General features: G+C 40.9%; 1 protein-coding gene across 1 annotated transcript in view; it reads left to right on the top strand.

Moving 5' to 3' along the window:
- gcn1 (GCN1 activator of EIF2AK4) overlaps nucleotides 1–23,036 on the top strand; it is a 190,736-nt gene that overhangs the window by 131,776 nt on the left and 35,924 nt on the right. Inside the window, exons 37-46 of the mRNA XM_060931788.1 lie at nucleotides 527–706; nucleotides 1,104–1,324; nucleotides 1,504–1,572; nucleotides 1,759–1,897; nucleotides 3,482–3,678; nucleotides 4,263–4,405; nucleotides 8,086–8,203; nucleotides 11,108–11,323; nucleotides 11,496–11,660; nucleotides 11,764–11,925. Coding sequence (XP_060787771.1) covers nucleotides 527–706; nucleotides 1,104–1,324; nucleotides 1,504–1,572; nucleotides 1,759–1,897; nucleotides 3,482–3,678; nucleotides 4,263–4,405; nucleotides 8,086–8,203; nucleotides 11,108–11,323; nucleotides 11,496–11,660; nucleotides 11,764–11,925 — 1,610 coding nt within the window. The remainder of the gene's footprint in view (nucleotides 1–526; nucleotides 707–1,103; nucleotides 1,325–1,503; nucleotides 1,573–1,758; nucleotides 1,898–3,481; nucleotides 3,679–4,262; nucleotides 4,406–8,085; nucleotides 8,204–11,107; nucleotides 11,324–11,495; nucleotides 11,661–11,763; nucleotides 11,926–23,036) is intronic.

The following is a 23,036-nucleotide window of genomic DNA, read 5'->3' as shown; positions in this document are numbered from 1 at the left end:
TAATCTGGAATGACTGACAGTTTCACAGATGTTTTGAACTCTCCAATATTAACTGCCATACCTGGATTTTCAGATGGGTTGTCCCCACAAACACCTGGTGGTTACCCTGTATTTACACACCTTTCTCTTTCAGTGTCAAAGGACAATTATAAAAGTTTACTACAGGCCCCTGAAGTTGTTTGGTTAAACACAATAGTATATAAAGATTTGTTGCCATCTGCAAATGGGGTTGAGCTTTCAAAAATATAGAGCAAGGAAAGCATTCAAGCACAACTCAAAATCTAGATTTAATTTGGATATAGTTTTGTATATATAATTGAAACGCTTCATCCAAACATCTAACAAGGCTTCAATAAAGTAAAGACACATTTATAAATAAACCTGTTGTGCTCTCCTCTAGACAAGCCCAGATTTATTCCTCACATATTTGTGGTAAGAACAAAAATATGAAGACTCATAACACATCAAATGAAACACTTGTTGCTTTTTTCCAATTCCAATATCAGTTTGTTTCTGTGTTCTGCAGGCTCAGTGGAGTTGCTGGGTGCCATGGCGTTTTGTGCCCCAAAACAGCTGTCATCATGTCTCCCCAGCATTGTGCCCAAGCTGACTGAGGTTCTCACTGACTCTCACGTCAAAGTGCAAAAAGCTGGTCAGCAAGCATTACGTCAGATTGGTTCAGTCATCCGCAACCCTGAGATCCAGGGTAAGAGCGAGATGAACACATCACTTAGCTAAATCATAGGCTATAGCTTGTGGAAGAGTTTCCTGTCCATGATTGATTCTGCTCTTCCCTTCCATATCAGTACATTTCCTCTGACATTTTGGGTTAGCTCATGATGCTTGTCCCTCACTCCTTTTTTTTTTTTCTCTCCTTTCTTTCTCCCTTCACCCTATTCCCCATTTCTCTCTTCTCAACATGCTTATTTCCTCACTCAGATTTTGTATTGTTACAAATAAAAACTACATAATATATGTATAAATGCATAAAGGGGGAAAATGGGCAATATTAAATGAGTTAACTGGACTCTTGCAAGATGTTTTCATAATTTGAACTAAGTGGTGAATGCTCTTTTTGTTAATTTATTTCTCTGGGCACTTAGCCATCACTCCCATTCTACTGGATGCTCTTACTGACCCGTCACACAAGACGCAGCACTGTCTGCACACTCTGCTTGAGACCAAATTTGTTCACTTTATCGATGCTCCCTCACTGGCTCTCATCATGCCCATTGTCCAGAGGGCCTTCCAGGATCGGTCCACAGACACACGCAAAATGGCTGCACAAATCATTGGCAACATGTACTCCCTCACCGACCAGAAGGTGTGCTTATGACCTCGGATATTAAATTTACTATTTGCTGTTCAAAATGTATTGATTTTGTTTTTTTCTGTTGATTTTGTTAAGCATGTACGGTATAAAATAAAATGTTTGTTTCCCCTTTTTTATTGCATTGTTGTTACATCTGTCTAACTACATAAGGTGCCTTGTGTTTGGTGCAGGATCTCTCTCCATACCTGCCTAGTGTGATTCCAGGACTCAAAACATCCCTACTGGATCCTGTACCAGAGGTTGCCCATACTTTTTCGATTAATGTGGACTCCATTTACATTCTGTCTATATTAAGTTTTCTTATTGTATAATAATTAAAAAAAAACTATACCTCTTGTATTAGTTTGGAAATCACGGGGCAACAAGTTATTTTTCATTTGAGTGTCTGCGTTCCCAAGTTAAGAGTGTGTCCTCTATTTTGGTAGGTGCGGACAGTGTCAGCAAAAGCTCTTGGTGCTATGGTCAAGGGCATGGGTGAGTCCTGTTTTGATGATCTGCTGCCCTGGCTAATGGAGACTTTAGCCTCTGAGCAGAGCTCGGTGGATCGCTCTGGAGCTGCACAGGGTGAGAACAACAAACTTTTGATCACTGCAATAACAGTTACGTTTTCTGAGCAAAATATGGTCACTGGGTTTAAAGAAATTTTGTATGGTTCCCTCTTTTGCATTACCAATTCCCTCGTTGTTCGTGAGTCATCATAAACCACGTTGCTTCAGGTTGCTGTATCTTTTTTTTTTTTTTCCACTTTGATGCGCAAGATGATCTGTGGTTAGTTGTTTGCAATGGCAGTCAAATGAAATGGGAGTTTCTGGCCACAGTGGGCAATGAAAACTACTACACCACCTAGGAATAGCTATTTTGTGAAACCAGTTGTAATAATAATAACTAGAAAATCACTCGGAGAGCGCAGACCTCTGCCAAGAATCCTTTAAAAAAAATCCGGGATCCAGAAGGTGATCCGGATCACCGCCAAAATTTAATGGATTGTTACTTGTGCCCAGTCACACCTCTGGAAAAAAATTTCAGAGCAATCCGTTCATACATTTTTCCGTAATGTTGTTAACAGACAAACCAACAAACAAACCAACGCTACCGAAAACATAACCTCCTTGGTGGAGGTAATAATGATACAAATCTGTAAGAAGAATTAGTATTTGTTGTATTTGTCATTTTCATGTTTCTGTATTTCTTTTGTCGTTTGAGTCTGTCGTTTTTGTTTTTGTCCTAATGACCTTGTAAAGCAACCTTGAGGTTATGCTCAGGTCAGACGGCAGGTTGCAACTAGTTTTCAACTACTTGCATCTACCTGTGATGATAAAATTGCAGGTATACGCAAGACTGGTCTTGCGTCGACACACGACAATGCAGATAATGGCAGCGTGTTGCAGAGGGTCTTTTAGTAGAGACAGGTTGATGCAAGTGGATCACAATCTGTTTGCATTTCAGCTGTGATTCGTTTCCCATCAGTGCAAATAGCAGGTTGATGCATGTAGAGGCAGGCGGTTGTGCAACACTTGAGCAACCAATCGTGGGTTGAAAAAAGCATGATTGAGTCCAGAAACGCAGCCCTGCAAGGGGAAAGAGCTCTCAGTTCAAAGAACAGTTCAGAAGTTTAAAAGTTCAAAGCGCTTCCGCGTTGGGAAAACAACACGCTTGCAGTCCCAATAAAAGATATCCGCAGAAGAGTGAAATACTCCACGGTGCGCAGCAAAGTAACAAAATAATAGAATACAAAAACCAGAGGGGGAAAAAGGGGCGAAAAACCATATCCTGAGGCGAAGACAATCCCGTGCCGAATGAATATCCGAGCGGTATAATACAGAGTTGTGGATGAGCTGATGAGAGACAGGTGCGCTGGCTGCATCGCGGGGAAAGCTCGGAGAAAACTGGCGGGGAATGGGGTGAAAGATTGCATCAGGACCTATATGTTCCCAGCTGGCTCATGACCAGATTCAGCTTAAAAACTCTGCGTCTTGCAATATGTCTGACCACAATGAAGGATTCGACACAAAATGCCTGCGTCTACCTGCAGTTGGTCACCACCCGACCAATCTCAGGTTGCAGCATGTGTCTTTCTGCCGTCTGACCTGGGCATTAATGAAGGAGCTTAGAAATTTAAGCACACATTTTTTTTTTTCTCTCTTGTAGGTCTGGCAGAGGTGATGGCTGGGTTAGGTGTCGAGAAGCTGGACAAACTGATGCCTGACATTGTCCAGACAGCCAGCAAAGTGGACATTGCTTCTCATGTACGCGATGGCTATATCATGATGTTCATCTACCTCCCACTCACCTTCGGTGAAAGGTTCACTCCATATGTAGGCCCGATTATTCCGTGCATCCTCAAGGTATTGAGCTTTATTTCCTCAACTGTCAATTCTAGTTCACCCCAACCTACAGCTCTCCAAAGAAAATTGTCTGTATTGTTATAGAAAACAAAAACATCTGCACTCTTGAATTTCTCTAAATTTTGTTTCACTTTACAGTATATTTCTGGACAGTTTCTTTTTAATAGATGATATCCTTATGAGTGTGTAAAATTGAGCATACTTGTAAAGCCAGACAAATTATTTTCATAAAAGATATGAGAGCAGCTCAGGAAACTAGTAACGCCACTGTATTTTGAACATATTGTCTTGTGTTCTGACCTATAGCAAGTATATTGTGTGGCATGAAAATTTTTTGAGGGCTATGAACAAGTTTTTAAGATAGATTCCCCCCCCCCCCCATCATTTACTAGCCATTCAGAGATAGAGAACTATTTCCTCTTGCCTTTATTTATGAATGCACTAAAGCAGTTGTCTACAGAGTCCACTAAAATAGGTTGTATAATTTTGTTAAAAGTAATAATGTTTCCTAGAACTGGTATAGCAATATTGCAGTAGATGTTACAATCGAATGGCATCTCTCCCTCTCTGTTTTGTATATTTAGGCTTTAGCCGATGAAAATGAGTACGTAAGAGACACAGCATTAAGAGCAGGCCAGCGCATCATCACTATGTATGCAGAGACGGCCATTGCCCTGCTGCTGCCTGAGCTGGAACAAGGCTTGTTTGATGACCTCTGGAGGATCAGGTGGGAGAGACAACTGTCTCACTATTGTAACACTTTATTTATTTATTTTTGGCGGGGGGGTGTTAAAATAAATAAAATGATTATATAAGCCCAATATAATTATCTTGATTGTTCCCATTATAGTACCTCAGTATATTTTAAAATCAACCAAAACCCAAAAATAAACACCGTCTGCTGATCATGGCAAGTGCCCTGATGTGCCCTCCACACATTTACATTAAAAATAAAACTTGACCAGCAATTTATTCGTTTTATGAAAGTTGATATTGCTAAAAAATAGGCTTACCTGGATGCAACCATTTGCACTGAAACCAGATGTGATGTAACCAGCACACTAGTATGCCATTTACCTTGGTTACACAGAGGCATCAAATAAAGGCTTCTAATTCTTTAAAAAAAAAAACTCATCAAAAAAATTTCCTCAACCATGTCATTTTTACTGCCAACAAAATCCACGAATTAACAGACTTCACTTATATGAAATACAATCCCGCTCGGCTAGATGATGCATAGGCAGTACTGACACAGATACCATTAAACACCAGTAAACAATGGTGGTTGTCATGGTGAAACGATTCTTGCCATCTAAAAAGTTTGAGTTTCTCAGTGAATTAAAACAAACAAAAGCATGTTGCATAAAACTACAAGGAAAATTTTAATTAAACAAAAAAAAAAGCAAACACAAACTGAGTAGCCAGAGATGGAGTATTTACAGGCAGCAAAAAGCTGGGTCTGCTCTCTGTTTACGCGTGCGCGTGTTCATTCACTGCTTCAGTGATTGGGCTTATTTTTACACCCAAACGCTTGACACTCGGGCATCTTCAGGGTTGTTTACAACAGTTTAGAAGTGATGTATCCACTAGCCTCGGTAAGTCATGCACAGTGTAAGTGACGTCACAGTCTCTGATTCTCTCGCAAAATGAGGTGTCGATAGTGAGTAGACAAACCCTGATGATCTTTTCAAAACTTTTTTTTTTTTAATATATATATTTAACAATAAACCATATTTGTGGTATAATATTAACATTTTAAATGAGTATAATACATACATTAAAAGGTACCTGTAGTGAATTTTAATTACTAGCTATTTCAAAAGATCACATATGATACCAGTGGTTCTGTCATGTAACGTTCATCATAAGCTTTTGTCAAGTACGCACAAGTTTTAAGTCAGTGCTCCGCCAGTCACGCATGGTCAGCGACATGTTGCCTCCTTTATGGGCTGTTCTGGCACCGGTAGTGACGTACAGTCGTTGGTTTGTCCGATTGGCTGGGCTGCAGTGGACTGGTCAGTGACCCTGTGCTGCAAACACCAGTCTAAGGTAACACATTATCAACTGATCTGCTCATAAGAAATAGAAGAAATATTTACACTTACTTGAGTTGATCTTTGGCTGGATCGAGTCAAAGTTTTTTTAATTTATATATATATATATATATATATATATATATATATATATATATATATATAAAAGCATCGTTCATCAGTGTCGCAGTTCTCAAGATTGAACCGAATCGCTGTCCTGAATCATCCAAAATGCATAAAATCCGCATGCCATCTCACAAGTTTTACCTCCGAATAGCCTAAACTATGTCTGACAGATTTTATCCTATTTATGGTGGGTGTTCCCATGGCGAAAGAGAAACCAAAAGAGTGAAGGTGATTATTCACATGGTAATGGCATGATAGTCTTTTATGAATGTGTAAGTGGGAGCTCAGTGCTCTGACTCTGGTGTGACTGAGTAAGGTGACAAGTTTTATGTTTTATCTAATTTAGGCAATTTAAAAACTGTAATAATATTTGGTAGTTAACACAAAGTGTAAAATATAAGGTTTCTGTCCATGTGTTTATCATGCTTGTATGATAAACTCACGAAGATATTTATCTCAATACATGACCTACTCATTCTAAACCTGTCGAACTTCGCCGGCGAAGCTCTCGACCCCAAAGTACAACCAAATCTACTTGCACATCTCATCTCATTATCTCTAGCCGCTTTATCCTTCTACAGGGTCGCAGGCAAGCTGGAGCCTATCCCAGCTGACTACGGGCGAAAGGCGGGGTACACCCTGGACATCTACTTGCACATAATGCCATGAAATAAAAGATATGTGCCATAAAATAAAGATGTATTACAAGTATTAGAGCTATATTTATTCAACGTGTTCTGAAGTTACTTGACTGGGACCTGGGAATCTCGACCCACAGAACACTGCTTATTTACTCGCACTCGATAACCCAGAACGACTGTATGCCACTTCCGGCCAGCAATGGCTGCTCCCCATGGTTCTGTCTCCGCAGGTAATTCACGGAATAAAATTGTCCAATAGTGCTTTACAGTGGTTTTTTTTTATGCCTCCGCCACCGTAAGGTGCAGGAGGCATTATGTTTTCGGGTTGTGCGTCCATGCGTGCGTCCGTCCCGAAACCTTGCAAACGCAATATCTCAAAGGCTAATGAAAGGAATTTCACCAAACCTTCACCATTTGTGCACTTTGGAACAAACATGAACTGATTAGATTTTGAGATCAAAAGGTCTAAGGTCAAGGTCACTGTGAGGTCAAATGTCTGTCTGAAAACCTTGTGAACACAATATCTCCAAGGCAGATGAAAGGAATTTCACCAAGCTTTCACCACTTGTGCATTTAGAGACAAAGATAAACTGATTAGATTTTGAGATCAGAAGTTCTAAGGCCAAGGTCACTGTGAAATCAAATGTCTGTCCGAGAACCTTGTGAACACAATATCTCCAAGGCTAATACAAGTAATTTCACCAGGTCATGATTACTGCGAGGTCAAATGTCCATCCCCAAATCACAACTTAATAAGGCGTGTAGTCTACCAGGTGGAGGCATCCCCATCGACGCCGTTGGCGTTGAGTTCTATCTTTTTGACTGAATGGGTGCGTCTTTTGTCTATCAGTAATACATAAAGCACGATTAATGTTGTAAGCATGACCAGTACCAGTACACTTTAAGACAGGAAAAAAATGTCTGGCTACACCATTTCAGTCAAAGTATCAAAAAAAGAAGAAAAAAAAAGACTTCACTCAGGAAGCAGGAGAAGAAACATTTGCCAAATTCTTTAAAGTCTGGTGTAAGGAAGCACTAGACTTCCTAGTAAGTTATGGATCTGATTTGCCAGTGAGTGGAGGACAAAAAAGCGCTTCCGCTATGCTGAATCCATACAGTACACCAGGACTGATAGCACAAGCACACAGCTAATATGGCTATGTGAGACAGCACAACGAGCTAACAACAGAATAAAAAGCCCCATATTTCAGACATACCCCCTTATGAGTCACACCAGTGAAAGTTGGCCAAATTTCAGTTTGTTACATTCAAAGTTGTTTGTTATATGTTGCTAAGAAACACTGTCATCAAGATTGTTATTCTTTTATAATTTTGAATGTTTTAATCAACTGAAAACGGAGACCTAAAACATAAACAATGCTTGTTTTTTGCTGTATCAAAAATGTAATATGTTAATGTATTATCTTTGGGTGTTATACCCCTAATACTTCATGACTATATTTTCCAGATTGCAAAATATTACATCACCAGTAATAATGACAGCAGCTTAAAACAATTGTGGCAGAGAAACCTTGGCTGTAAAATCAAATATAAGGTTGTGCCAAATATGCAGATATGTTAAATATGCAAAATATCTCTGCTTTCAGATTCAGCTCAGTGCAGTTGCTAGGAGACCTACTCTTTCACATCTCGGGGGTTTCAGGGAAGATGACAACAGAGACCGCTTCCGAGGATGACAACTTCGGCACGGCGCAGTCCAACAAAGTACATGCACCACGTCTGATGTGTCCAAAAAATTTTTTTTGATTAGTCACCAGCACATTCTGTAGTTTAAAGTGTTATTTTGACGAAATTTCATGAAATTTAAACAACATACATAAATTCTCCAGGTTCAAAGAAAAATATATCTTGGAAAATAATAAATTCTGTTTAAATTTTTGAGTCAGCTAAAATAGGTTGCAAGAAATCTGTATTTTAATAGCCGGAATTTCACGGTCCACCGTGTTAATTTTGCATATGCGTGCCATGTAGGAAACTGAGCTGTGACATCTTTCGCTTAACCCTCTGCTCGAGCTGCACAACAAATATAGTGAAGTTTTGCAATGTCTTCCAGTGAAAGTGAGATTCCTTTCAGTGTGGGGTTTTTTTTTTTTGGATTGCTCAGATAATTTTGAATGAGAGTCCCCTTCAGATGGCACAGAGTTTGAAAACAGTGGTTTTAATGCTGTAATCCCTGACCAGGACTAATTACAGACATCTGTTGATCAGAGCGCAATCACAGTATGTCCAAAAAATGCAATCAGGATATAAGGACTGACAACACACATAATTTTGTGAAGTATACACTCTGTTCTGAAGTGTTCATTGTTACCAAGCCGTCTGTGCTCCGCACTGCTGCTCTGATTCTGACTTTTTGTTTATTTGATTCTCCTCCTTGTCTGTGCCTCCAATACTCTATTCATGCCTCGCCTGACTAGTGTGGCCATTTCCATAAGACCAAAAAGGTGGACACTTTGCAAAATTCAGTGAAGCCAAGACAGAAACGGAAAAATAATCCCTAACATACAATGAGACTCTGGTGCACTTACCATGAATGTTGTTTATTTTTAGTACTTTTGGCCTTTCCTGTCACCCTTTTTGCTATGGATGAGTCAGTGTAGCTCTCTCGGTCAACTTTTCCTCCACAGTCAACACTCTATGACTGGTAATGTCTGACTGCATGAGAAACTTTACAAAGCTCTGCAGCGGAGATTTTGTCATTTTTAGGCAATGAAGCTTCATGGAAAAATGATAAAAGTGAAGAGGCACCTGTGCTCTGACTGTTGCCTTTGTGCTCGTCTGTGCTAGCATGTCACTCGATTGCGCCTTTCCCTTTGCTGCTTACATCCACATCGCAATGACACAATGTCCAGTAAGTCATCCTTTCTGCTTTTTGCGATGAACTGATTATCTTTTATCCATTCAGGATTAAGTGAGTTTCTTTCATAGGCATTTTTGCTACATTACAAGTAGGCTAAACTGGGTCTGTAGTTGGCCCAAACTGTGTCTGACCTGGCATGACGTGACCTCAAGCCACATGGCTAATTTGGTTACTTTCAGCTATTGACCAATGAAATTTCACATATTTGACACCTTCATCTAAAGATTTGTTCGATCAAAAGTCTTTATGGAGTGTATAATTAGACAAAACCGATGTATTAATACAATTACTCATATTTGTTCAAGCCTACTTATTTATTATATACCATTAGAGTTAGTATAAAATGGAGATGATCTCAAAAGGAGAGCAAATGAGTGTCCGGCTCAAAGCTGCACTGGTAGACGGATATGTGATTTCAAAACCGAACTGATGGTCACCCTACGCCTGAGCGTTGCTTGTTTGTCTATTCTGAGTGTGCCTTACGATTTGGATCTATTTGCCTGCATGTTTTTAAATTAACACACTTTCTGCTATTACCTCCATTCATCTACCTCATCAATACAGTGCTTGACAGTGGCAAGTTATGGACTGAAATTCCTGCCTCTAGAGCAGCTGTATTGATAGTCTTGCACAACACAACGACTTGGAGGCATCTTTTACATTAAAGTGTTTTTTTTTTTTTTTTAAATTGTGATTTTCAGGCCTGCGAAGGTGTAGAATGGCGACTTTCACACACGAGCATTACATATAACTTGTGTTTTGGTTGAGTGGGTGAGTTCACCTCCCTGCGTCGACTGAGTTCAGACAAATGCAGAGGCTGAAATGGCGGTCGTGAAAACTCACCTTTAGAAAAGGCATTTGTGATAAATTGAGAAAAAAAATTACATAAGTTTTATTGAAAGATTGAACATTATAACTATAAAGTTTGCAAGGGTTTTGTTGTTTTGGTAAAATTTCGTCAAAGTAGCTCTTTAAAGGAAGGCAAAAAATTGTCTGTTAGGAATTTAGCTTCACTTTATACACCGTTTTGTCTCTGTTCCATATTTGGTAAGTGAGTGAGAAGAGAAAAATAAAATATTAAAAATAAATAAATAAACCCAACTTATTAAAGTTCAAATGTAAATGTGTGTGTAGATGGTGAATTTGTTCCCCATTAAGATACAGTACATTTAAGAGTAATTTAGTATGTTCAACCAGTCATGATCTAAGGAATATTACATTTTGGTACGTGCTAGTGACGTGAAAGTGTTGCTGTTACCACCATTTAGCAGCACACCCCTCAGCGTACAGTTAATATTGTGCTGCATCCATGAAATAAGTTCCTGTTGTCGCTTACATTATAGCACCTATAAGTCGTTTCCTCTCTTGCCTCTCTTTTTGCTCTCTTTTGAGGTTAATTAGACAAAGGACACGGCTTATGTTGAGAAACCACAACACTTTCCTTTCTGAAGACGTTCCCATATCTGATAGCTTAAAGAAACACCTTTACCTTGTTGACTATTTCAAAGCACTGATCCTGGCGACTCCTTTCAAAAAATGCTAAATAAACATTTCTTATCTTGGATTACACACATCTTAAAGATGACGGTCTTTATCAGATAACTAATGTTAGCCAAACAGTAACTTGGAGTAGCCATATTGGTGTTAATGTTGCGTTCTGTTATTCAGAAAACTTGATTGGCCATTCAAAACTGAATATTTTACACATCCATGTCCTAGGTATTTAATAAAATGTTTATGCTCCACAGGCCATTATTGGTGCACTGGGAGTAGAGCGAAGGAATCGTGTGCTCTCTGGCCTATATATGGGCCGCTCAGACACGCAGCTTGTGGTGAGACAGGCCTCCCTGCATGTCTGGAAGATTGTGGTGACCAACACTCCACGTACACTTCGAGAAATTTTGCCTACACTCTTCTCCCTGTTGCTGGGCTTCCTGGCCTCTACCTGCCCCGACAAGAGAACGGTATACACACATTCTATTTATGTACTTTTAAAGGCTTTATTATTTTAATAAACGTGCTATAGTCCATAGTAATCCGTTTTTCTATAGAGTACATAAGTAGGCATACAAATATAACAAATTGCTTGCTTCTCCTATTTGAAGTACTTCAAAAATTAACCTTGTCCTTGGCCAGATCGCAGCTCGTACTCTGGGGGATTTAGTGAGGAAGCTGGGGGAGAAAATCCTTCCGGAAATCATCCCTATCCTGGAAGAGGGTCTGTGCTCTGAGAAGAGCGATGAGAGGCAGGGTGTGTGCATTGGTCTCAGCGAAATTATGAAATCCACCAGCAAAGATGCTGTATGTTGTTCATCACTGCCATTCTGATTTTTAAGATTTTATTGTATTTATTTTGAGCTACAGTGTTTAGATGTATTTCATCTGTGTGTTGTGTTTTCAATAGGTGCTGGTGTTCTCTGAGTCCCTGGTACCTACAGTGCGTAAAGCACTGTGTGACCCACTAGAGGATGTGCGAGAGGCTGCAGCTAAAACCTTTGAACAGCTACATGCTACCATTGGCCACCAAGCACTGGACGATATCCTCCCTGCTCTGCTTAAACAACTGGTGAGACCGAAGCTCAGGTTTTTTTTACATATCTATTCCAAACCCCTCATCATCTTTATCTTTCACTTGTCACTTATCTGAACAACCTGAAGTATGCAGATGATATTGACATGCTGACGCCAGGGGCGATTTCTCAGAGACAACAAGGGAAGCCGAGCTTCCCCTAAAATTCCCTCCCCAAACTGCGGCGTCTACGACGTTGAATTCTCATTAAAACAATAACTTGCATAACATATGCCCAAGATTGTATTTATGTTCATAACTATCCTGTAACTTATTTGAGTGATGTCTGACGAACTTGCAGTTCGCTACGAGAATCACCTTTACTGCCAGGCTGTAACCTTTCTTATTTCAATGGGCTCTATGGACAGGCAGCAGTGTTGCCAGATTGGGCGGTTTTAAGTGCATTTTGGCGGGTTTTGAACATATTTTGGGGTGGAAAACGTCAGCAGTATCTGGCAACACTGATCGGCAGCCGGGTATCCGTTGCAGTCTACGAGACGGCTCTGAACAGCCAATTTCGGCTAGTTGTTATTGGTTAAAATCAACAAAATAGTCACTTCCAGGGAAGCCGGGCTTCTCTGGGACGAGACAGTGGGCGGGACAAGAAGCTGGGCTGATAAAGGATTATTGGAGGTAGTGTTTGAAAGACATGAGGAGGGCGGTACTTCGGCGAGGAACACGGAAGCATGATCAGTCAGTCCCTAGCGGGTGTCGAGAAAGTGTAGTCGTGTGCCAAAGTGCTGTCCGAATTTCTTTTCATATAAACGTTTCTTCTCATTGATGTCTCTGTACATTACTCTGTAAATAAATGTAAATATTACTCGTTGTGCTCCGTTAACTTTCATCCATTCTATCAGTTTGATCATTCGTGAATTCACTCGTTTATTTCATTTGTAGTTCAATCTGGTTGTAGGCTAGCTTGAGCCTTATTGGGATCTGCAGTGCTAGCTGCTAACAGAAATTGGTGAAGTCTCTGGAAAGCACAACCAGCTGGTATGACAGGGTCACAGACCATTTTCTGGAAAAGGAGCGGAGGGCAGAATTTGTGTATAAATAGTGTTCATGTTCATGAATCTGAAGTATATACACACTTCAGTAATGTTAAGAGAATGGTGGGCTCTGTGTTATAGGTTATACCTGGGTATAATATTCAAGGTTCTGTGTGTTGCATAGCCTACCTGGTTATGAATTTCCAGACTGTGTTGCAGATGATGTTCAAGGATGTGTTGCACAGCTGGGTGTTGTGTTAAAGACTCTGTGTTGCATATCAGGGTATGATGTTCAAGGCTCTTCATTGAATAGCCAGTGATTTTTGGATGTTTGATATTTTTGATTAAGGATATGAGGCACTAGCCTGGCAAGCCAGACTATAACATGAAATGTACAAGCAAAAATACTTTCTGCCACTAGGTAGGGTTGTCTAGTTCACTATGCTAATGGGGCACACCTTTCTATGCTTTGATATCCGGCCTACAGGTTTTACGATGAATGCGTAAAATGGGCTTCCCCTGTTTTAAAAACCAGCAGCCGCCACTGGCTGACGCGCACGGAATAATCTGCAATACAAACTGGAAGCGTTGGTGGAACAAGCCACAGCAGCAGCATTTGAGGTCAACTTAAAGAAGACAGTCCAGTACATGCCATGAATGAAAACAATTTTGATATCTTTGAGTAGCATTTACAATTGAGCTTTAACATTTCAAATTAATTTTTATTCGTATAGTGGTTTTAACAGTGGACATTGTCGCAAAGCGACTTTACTGAAATATATAATTTCCGGATATAAAATTTAAACACATGAATTTATAAATTTATTCCTAAGGAGCATGCCTGAGGCAGTGGTGGCAAGGAAAATCTCTGAGACTACATGAGGATGAAACTTTGAAAGGAACCAGACTCAAAAGGGAACCCATCCTCATCTAAGTGATGAGGGATAACATGATTATAAATAACTCACTTCTGTAACTGTGTCCTATATGGTCAAAAAGTGTGATTGTTTAACCATGAAATTCATTATAGTTTTAATATGAAGTCTACTTTGTTGACGTTATCAACTGTTCACTGATGGAAAGTTGAGTGAAAAAACGTTCATGGCAACTGCAGTCAAAAATTTATGGCAGTTGTAGACTGAAGCCATTGTAGCACTTTAAAACTGTATCAATTATAGTCAAAGCCATTTTCTGAGTGCATCTTTACTGTTCATATGGAGCCATCCTCTATAGGAGTGAAGTAATAGGAACTCCAGCTGGACGTCAGGATGGATCAGGGCTGTACATATGGAACCATCTTTGCAGAAGTGACGTGAAGAAAAACTCCAGTCAGGGGTAGGGCATCAGGATAGATTAGGCAGGTCTAGCAAGCAGGAGAGGTCAGGATCACTGGTATCTCAGGAGTGGCATGTGTAGCTCAACAAAGAGAGGGACAAAGAAACACAGTGTTACGTATGCTCATTGTCATGTCATGGTTAACAGGGTATGGAAAAGTATGGAATTTGATTTTAGTAATTTCCAGGTCTGGATAAGTAAGGAAAATCGAGCATGGAAAAATATTTGTTTCCAGACTATTGCCCCTACTTTCTTTTCTAAAAGATAAAATTAAGCCAGAATGTTCAAACCAGTGTGTTTTGATGTCGTTGAATTTAAGTGAGGCAAGATGTGCACGCAATATGTGATTTGTCCATACATGGGCGACAACTGAACAACCTGAAGTATGCGGATGATATTGACATACTGACACACACGGAATAATCTGTAATACAAACTGGAATCGTTGGTGGAACAAGCCACAGCAGCAGCACTTGAGGTCAACTTAAAGAAGACAAAAACGCTGGTGATGGGGCAGTAGGACATTGGACAACAGCTACTTGTGAATGGTGTACACCTAGAATATGTAAACGAGTTTGAGTATCTTGGTAGCCTAATCACATGGGACGGTGACTGCAGCACGGAAATCTGCCGGAGTATTGGGAAGGCATATGGTGTGTTGGCTGGATTCAACAAGTTGTGGAATGCTGGTGAACGGAGTCTATGGACGAAACTACAACTGCTGCATGTTTGTGTTTCAGTGTGTTGCTGTATGCGTCCAAAACTTGGACATTGAAGAAAAATGATGAGCGAAGACTGAAAGCATTCGAGATAGTGTTGTAGAAGGTTACTTGACGTGAAGTGATTCCGTTATATGACAAATGAAGAGATCAGGCAGTATGTGCACCTGGAAGATGATGATGTGACTACCATCAAGAGGAGTAAAGTTTGGTTGTTTGGGCACATGTGTAGAATGAAGGACGATCGGTTGTTGAAGATAATCATGCTTGGTATGGTTGATGGAAGCAATAGAAAGGGGCAGCCTAGACGGGCATGGATATCACCACAGAATGGACTGAAATTCTGTCATCTGACCCTTCACCAGATGACGGAGACCGCACAAGATCAAGAATGGTGGAGAGCAGTGGTAAACGTCAGAAAATGAAGCACCAATGGGGTGCGTGTGTCCCCCCCCCCAAAAAAAAAAAAAAAAAACATGGACGATTGATTGTTGATTGCCATCAGTGAACTGTCTGACATCAGCATGTTGGCCTCTGTCATACCTATACAGAACTAAAAAATAATAATAATTGGCACGAACGCACATTGCAACACTACAAATGTAAGAATGGATAATTGCAAGTTTTCGGAGAGCTAGCAAGTTTTGCTGGTGTTGTGGGGCTGCCCCAGGCATGAATGATGGCGTGTATCAGTGTTGGAAATGAGCACCCGCTACCCACCAAATGCAGGTGAATTTGCTCAACCTACCAGCCACAGTGGTGGGTAAATAAAAGTAGCATAAACAAAGAAATAATGCAGTTGTAACAGAACTATTTGTGACATTCAACAACGCAGATTGAATCGCAAGTCATCTTGTTCCACTTGGAGACTTTAATGAGATGTATCCTCATTAAAATGTCTGTGTGAAACAAGAAGACTCTGATTCAGTGTGGCAACTTGAACATAGAACGCCAACTACCGATTGACGGTTAAAGAGAATTACCTGAGGCCAAGCAACCTGGACTAGCATTGCAGCAAATAAACACACAATGTTGCATCGTAGGGGTTTAGATGTCTGAAGTGACAACCTCCCTGGAAACAAAGGCCAAAAACTGTTAGGTTAAAAAACCATTTGTTGAATGAGAAGTGGAGAAAAGCCAACACCCGGGAGTCCTGTGAATGAGTTGTGAGGGTTTGTTTGTTTTTTCTAAAAATCTGCTCAAGTCATCAAACATAACTTACGTCAGTTTACAGTTGTGTGCGCGCACGCATGTGAGAGAGAGATGTCAGTATTTTTCAAGTTTAAATATTTATGAAATAAAATAACCTATTTACCTACATAATCATGCTTCAGTATTGTAGCTCTTACTATATGAGAAACTGGTAGGAGTAGTAGCCCCTCCGCAGTGCAGCGAGGTGCAAAGAGCATGCCACCTACAGCAGTGTGTAAGCTAGGGGGGGTCTGAGAGCATGCTCCCCTGGAAAATTTCGAAATATAACGGTTCATTTCGTTGCTTCTGGTGACATCTAGAGTTGATTTTTACCAGTTCAACATGTTTGTGGGGGGAGAGGCTATATTTTACTTATTTTACTGAATTCCCACCCAAAAAATAGAAAAAAAGAAAGTCAATACCGTACTCACTTGCATCTCACAAGCAGTGTCCTGTTCCAAAGGAGACTGCAGTTTATTTCACATCAACCAAAATGAATGGTGATGCAACATGGCACAAGTTGTTCAAAATACTGGTCATTAAATTTTGGCAATAGTGTGAATGACTAAATACTCTTGCTGTCAGACTCGAGCTGGCCAGCAACCTGGCCGTTGCGGTCTCTCAACTATGGTCTGCCACTGTTGCTGAATTGTTTTCTGTAGTTTGTTTTGTGAAAAACTCCGTAATTGAGATGCAACCAGTTGGTGTTTTGCTCACTTGTACTCTGCTTGAAGGCTCCGCCATTTTTGCATAAGTTACCTATGAATATTAATTACACATCACTCATCCAATCAACGTGGGATACTGCACACACTCAGCCAATCAGTGCGGAATACCCTTCTCTGACATCAGCTGTGAACTTAGGTCAAGTTCAGGGCCATGGGCTTGTATGGACTGCATTGATTACCTGCTCAAAGGCTACAAAACACATGTTCAGGGCTCGACATTTAACTTTTTAATCCACTTGTCCAGTCGGACAAGCAGCAAGATTTTTCACTTGTCCAGACCATGTATTAACTTGTCCTGACCATAGCCTTATTACTACTATGTATTTACTAGTTCAATTAAAGGAAAGTGATTGTCACACCTGCACGCATTGGCATGCACAATGGACTTTCACTGACGCACGCTTTGATGACTAGCACCTGCCCTGGATTAAGCGCAATCAGCCTGCGCGTAGTGGATGCTTCCAACACCTACATGGTGCAAAATATTCCATTGTTTATTGACGTTAGCGAGCCAGTGTTATTGTATTGTCTTCCTGGTTATTGGCTCGTTTGTGTGTTTTGGTCTCCGATCTTGTCCTGTCCAGTTTCGGCTGTTTGTGCCTTGCTCGATCCTTTTGCCTGTTCATCGTTATTGATTCAGCTTGTCGTTTTGGACTATATGCCATCTGGACTATATGGTTAACAAAGTTTATCAAAAAGCAGGTGTAGTTATGATAATCATTGTGCTTTAATGATTTATAATTTTTCAATAAAACTTAAAAATGTACTTGAACAATTAACAGAAACTATCAAGTGTCCCATTGTGGTGCATATGTTGTTATAACCCATGACCTTATCTGCAGTTTTAAGAGTTAGACTTACCCAAATTCAAAGCTTTTGGAGGAAATAAAGCTAAATCTTGATTAATCCAGTAAAATGTGAAGTATAAATTAATTCAAAGAAATAAAACCAAAATAAAACAAGTTGGACATGAGAAGGGTGACAGTCACGTTGTGAATGAAAACACACGAGTTTGGCACTGTCGTAATTATTTTAATTATTTTAAATCATTTATTTGTTTGTACTGTGGCATCAAATATGGTCTGAAAAATGTACCGTGAAGTCCAGGAATTTGAGTATGGACACTGTATGGAATTTTGAAATGGAAAATTTGTAGGAACCCTGAGAACAGTGTACAGTTTTCACCGAGTTCAAGCAGGGACTCTAGCAAGACTATCCATCACCCCTTTCATACTGAGTGGCCAACCCAGATTATACCCACATGAATTTGTGTTTTAAAGGGTTAGCCTGCATTGTCCAACTTTACTTTGCAATCCACCTCTCAGGGTGGGTTGGACAAGGGTCAATTCAACCTGTGGTGAACCTTTGAAGTTGGCACCCCATATGATGAGAACGTAAATAAACATTTTGATTGTGCACGCTAAATAAGCTTGTGTGCGTCACACTTGCTTAAGTTATTAATTTTAACGGGGTGCTGGGTGATTTCATTAAAACATTTTCCTGGTTAATTTCGATACATACTGAACACATTTTTTTTGTCATGCACAAAGAATGTGCAAATGAATCACAATACTTTTTATTCATATTCTCATCATATGGGGTAGCAACTAAAGCCAGTGCAGAGAAAGCCTCACTTAGGACAGGTGCAGTGTGTGTGTGTGTGTGTGTGTATGTATGTGTGTGTGTGTGTATATATGTGTATATATATATATATATATATATATATATATATATATATATATATATATATATATATATATATATATACACATATATACATATGTGTGTGTATATATATATGTGTGTGTGTGTATATATATATATATATATATATACACACACACACACACACATATATATATATATATATATATATATATATATATATATATATATATATATATATATATATAAAATGTGTGTGTGTGTGTGTGTGTGTATATAAAAAATCTCCTTCTCACCCCCGGTGGGGGGTGGTATCCATGTCATCCTCAAGCTCGGGTCCTCTACCAGAGGCCTGGGAGTTTGAGGGTTCTGCGCAGTGTCTTCGATGTTCCTAGTACTGCACTCTTCTGGACTGAGGCTTCAGATGTTGTTCCTGGGATTTGCTGGAGCCACTCTCCCAGTTTGGGGGTTACTGCCCCAAGTGCCCCCACTACCACGGGGACCACGCAACCCTTGACCTTCCACATCCGTTCCAGCTGCTCTTTCAACCCTTGATACTTCTCAAGTTTCTCATGTTCCTTCTTCTTGATGTTGGCGTCAGCTGGGATCGCCACATCTATCACCACCACCCTCTTCTGCTCTTTGTCCACCACCACTATGTCCGGTTGGTTAGCCAGGATCTGTTTGTCAGTCTGGAAGCTGAAGTCCCACAGAACCTTGGCCCTGTTGTTCTCAGCCACCTTCTGTGGTATGGCCCATTGGGACTTGGGTATTTCTATTCCATACTGGTTGCAGATGTTCCTGTATACTATCCCAGCCACTTGGTTGTGCCTCTCCATGTATGCTGATCCAGCTAGCATCTTACACCCTGCTACTATGTGCTGGACTGTTTCAGGGGCTTCTTTGCACAGTCTGCATCTTGGGTCTGATCTACTCTGGTAGATCCTGGCCTCTATGGCTCTTGTGCTTATGGCCTGTTCTTGTGCTGCCATGATTAGTGCCTCTGTGCTGTCTGTCAGTCCTGCATTATCCAGCCACTGGTAGGATTTCATGATATCAGCCACTTCCTCTATCTGACGGTGGTACATGCCATGTAGGGGTTTGTCTCTCCAGGTTGTCTGTTCCTCCTCCTCCTCTGCACTCTCATCAGGGTTCTGCTGCCTGAGACATTCACTTAGCAGTTCATCCTTTGGGGCCATCTTTCTGATGTATTCTCGGATTTTCGATGTTTCATCCTGGACCGTGGTCTTGACGCTCACTAGCCCTCGGCCTCCCTCTTTCCGCTTAGTGTATAGTCTCAGGGTGCTGGACTTGGGGTGGAACCCTCCATGCATGGTGAGGAGCTTTCTAGTCTTGATATCTGTGGCTTCTATCTCCTCCTTTGGCCAGTTTATGATACCAGCGGGGTATCCGATGACTGGTAGTGCGTACATGTTGATGGCTCGGACCTTGTTCTTACCATTCAGCTGACTTTTCAGGACCTGCCTTACTCTCTGGAGGTATTTGGCTGTGGTTGACTTCCTTGTGGCCTCTTCATGGTTTCCATTAGCCTGTGGAATGCCAAGGTACTTGTAGCTGTCTTGGATATCACCTATGTTGCCCTCTGGTAGGTCAATCCCCTCAGTCCGGATGATCTTGCCTCTCTTTGAGACCATCCGGCCACACTTGTCCAATCCGAATGACATCCCTATGTCATCGCTGTAGATCCGGGTGGTGTGGATCAGCGAGTCTATTTCTCGCTCGTTCCTGGCATACAGCTTGATGTCATCCATGTAGAGCAGGTGGCTGATTGTTGCCCCACTACGGAATCGGTACCCGTAGCCGCTCTTCGTGATGATCTGACTGAGGGGGTTCAGGCCTATGCAGAACAGCAGTGGTGATAGCGCATCTCCTTGGTATACGCCGCACTTGATGTTGACTTGGGCAATGGGTTTTGAGTTGGCCTCTAGGGTTGTCTTCCATTGAGTTCTGGATGAAGGTCCTTAGGTTCCTGTTGATCTTATACAGTTCCAGACATTCCAGTATCCATGTGTGTGGCATTGAGTCGTAGGCTTTCTTGTAGTCAATCCAGGCAGTGCACAGGTTGGTCTGTCTCTTCTTACAGTCTCGGGCGACTGTTCTATCGACCAGTAGCTGGTGCTTGGCTCCTCTGGTGTTACTGCCAATTCCTTTCTGTGCCTCGCTCATGTATTGAGCCACATGCTTACTCATTTTTGCCGCAATGATGCCTGACAGGGCCTTCCATGTTGTGCAGAGACAGGTAATTGGCCGGTAGTTGGATGGGATGGGTCCCTTCTGGAGGTCCTTCATGATTAGGACTGTCCTGCCTTGGGTTAGCCATTCTGGGTGGGTCTCATCCCTCAGCAGCTGGTTCATCTGTGCTGCTAGGCGTTCATGGAGTGCAGTTAGCTTCTTCAGCCAGTACGTATGGATCATATCGGGGCCTGGTGCTGTCCAGCTCTTCATCTTTGACACTCTTTCTTGGACGTCTGCCATTGAGATGGTTACTGGTTCTTGTTCTGGGAGGTTGCTGTGGTCAGCTCTTAGGTCCACTAACCATTGGGCATCGGTGTTGTGTGATGCCTTTCTTTCCCATATGTCTTTCCAGTATTTTTCCACCTCAGCTCTTGGTGGGTCTGACCAGTTGTTCCCCTGCCACTGAGAGTACACCTTGGCTGGTTCAGTGGAGAACAGCTTGTTTATTCTCCTGGCCTCTCCCTACTTGGTGTTTGTGTGTGTATGTGTGTGTGTGTGTGTGTGTATATATATATATATATATATATATATATATATATATATATATATATATATATATATATAATGTGTGTGTGTGTATATATATATATATATATATATATATATATATATATATATATATATAATATGTATATATGTGTGTGTGTGTGTGTGTATATATATATATATATATATATATATATATACGCACACACACACACACACACACACACAACCCCGATTCCCAAAAAGTTGGGACAAAGTACAAATTGTAAATAAAAATGGAATGCAATAATTTACAAATCTCAAATCTGATATTGTATTCACAATAGAACGTAGACAACATATCAAATGTCAAAAGTGAGACATTTTGAAATTTCATGCCAAATATTGGCTCATTTGAAATTTCATGACAGCAACACATCTCAAAAAAATTGGGACAGGGGCAATAAGAGGCTGGAAAAATTAAAGGTACAAAAAAGGAACAGCTGGAGGACCAAATTGCAACTCATTAGGTCAATTGGCAATAGGTCATTAACATGACTGGGTATAAAAAGAGCATCTTGGAGTGGCAGTGGCTCTCAGAAGTAAAGATGGGAAGAGGATCACCAATCCCCCTAATTCTGCGCCGACAAATAGTGGAGCAATATCAGAAAGGAGTTCGACAGTGTAAAATTGCAGTGAGTTTGAACAAATCATCTACAGTGCATATCATCATCAAAAGATTCAGAGAATCTGGAAGAATCTCTGTGCGTAAGGGTCAAGGCCGGAAAACCATACTGGGTGCCCATGATCTTCGGGCCCTTAGACGGCACTGCATCACATACAGGCATGCTTCTGTATTGGAAATCACAAAATGGGCTCAGGAATATTTCCAGAGAACATTATCTGTGAACACAATTCACCGTGCCATCCGCCGTTGCTAGCTAAAACTCTATAGTTCAAAGAAGAAGCCGTATCTAAACATGATCCAGAAGCGCAGACGTCTTCTCTGGGCCAAGGCTCATTTAAAATGGACTGTGGCAAAGTGGAAAACTGTTCTGTGGTCAGACGAATCAAAATTTGAAGTTCTTTATGGAAATCAGGGACGCCGTGTCATTCGGACTAAAGAGGAGAAGGACGACCCAAGTTGTTATCAGCGCTCAGTTCAGAAGCCTGCATCTCTGATGGTATGGGGTTGCATTAGTGCGTGTGGCATGGGCAGCTTACACATCTGGAAAGACACCATCAATGCTGAAAGGTATATCCAGGTTCTAGAGCAACATATGCTCCCATCCAGACGACGTCTCTTTCAGGGAAGACCTTGCATTTTCCAACATGACAATGCCAAACCACATACTGCATCAATTACAGCATCATGGCTGCATAGAAGAAGGGTCCGGGTACTGAACTGGCCAGCCTGCAGTCCAGATCTTTCACCCATAGAAAACATTTGGCGCATCATAAAACGGAAGATACGAAAAAAAGACCTAAGACAGTTGAGCAACTAGAATCGTACATTAGACTAGAATGGGTTAACATTCCTATCCCTAAACTTGAGCAACTTGTCTCCTCAGTCCCCAGACGTTTACAGACTGTTGTAAAGAGAAAAGGGGATGTCTCACAGTGGTAAACATGGCCTTGTCCCAACTTTTTTGAGATGTGTTGTCATGAAATTTAAAATCACCTAATTTTTCTCTTTAAATGATACATTTTCTCAGTTTAAACATTGGATATGTCATCTATGTTCTATTCTGAATAAAATA

This window comes from Neoarius graeffei, chromosome 10, assembly GCF_027579695.1.
Source record: "Neoarius graeffei isolate fNeoGra1 chromosome 10, fNeoGra1.pri, whole genome shotgun sequence".
Classification (NCBI taxonomy): domain Eukaryota; kingdom Metazoa; phylum Chordata; class Actinopteri; order Siluriformes; family Ariidae; genus Neoarius; species Neoarius graeffei.
The sequence above is the reverse complement of the archived record's forward strand: the minus strand, read 5'-3'. Positions and strand labels throughout refer to the sequence as shown.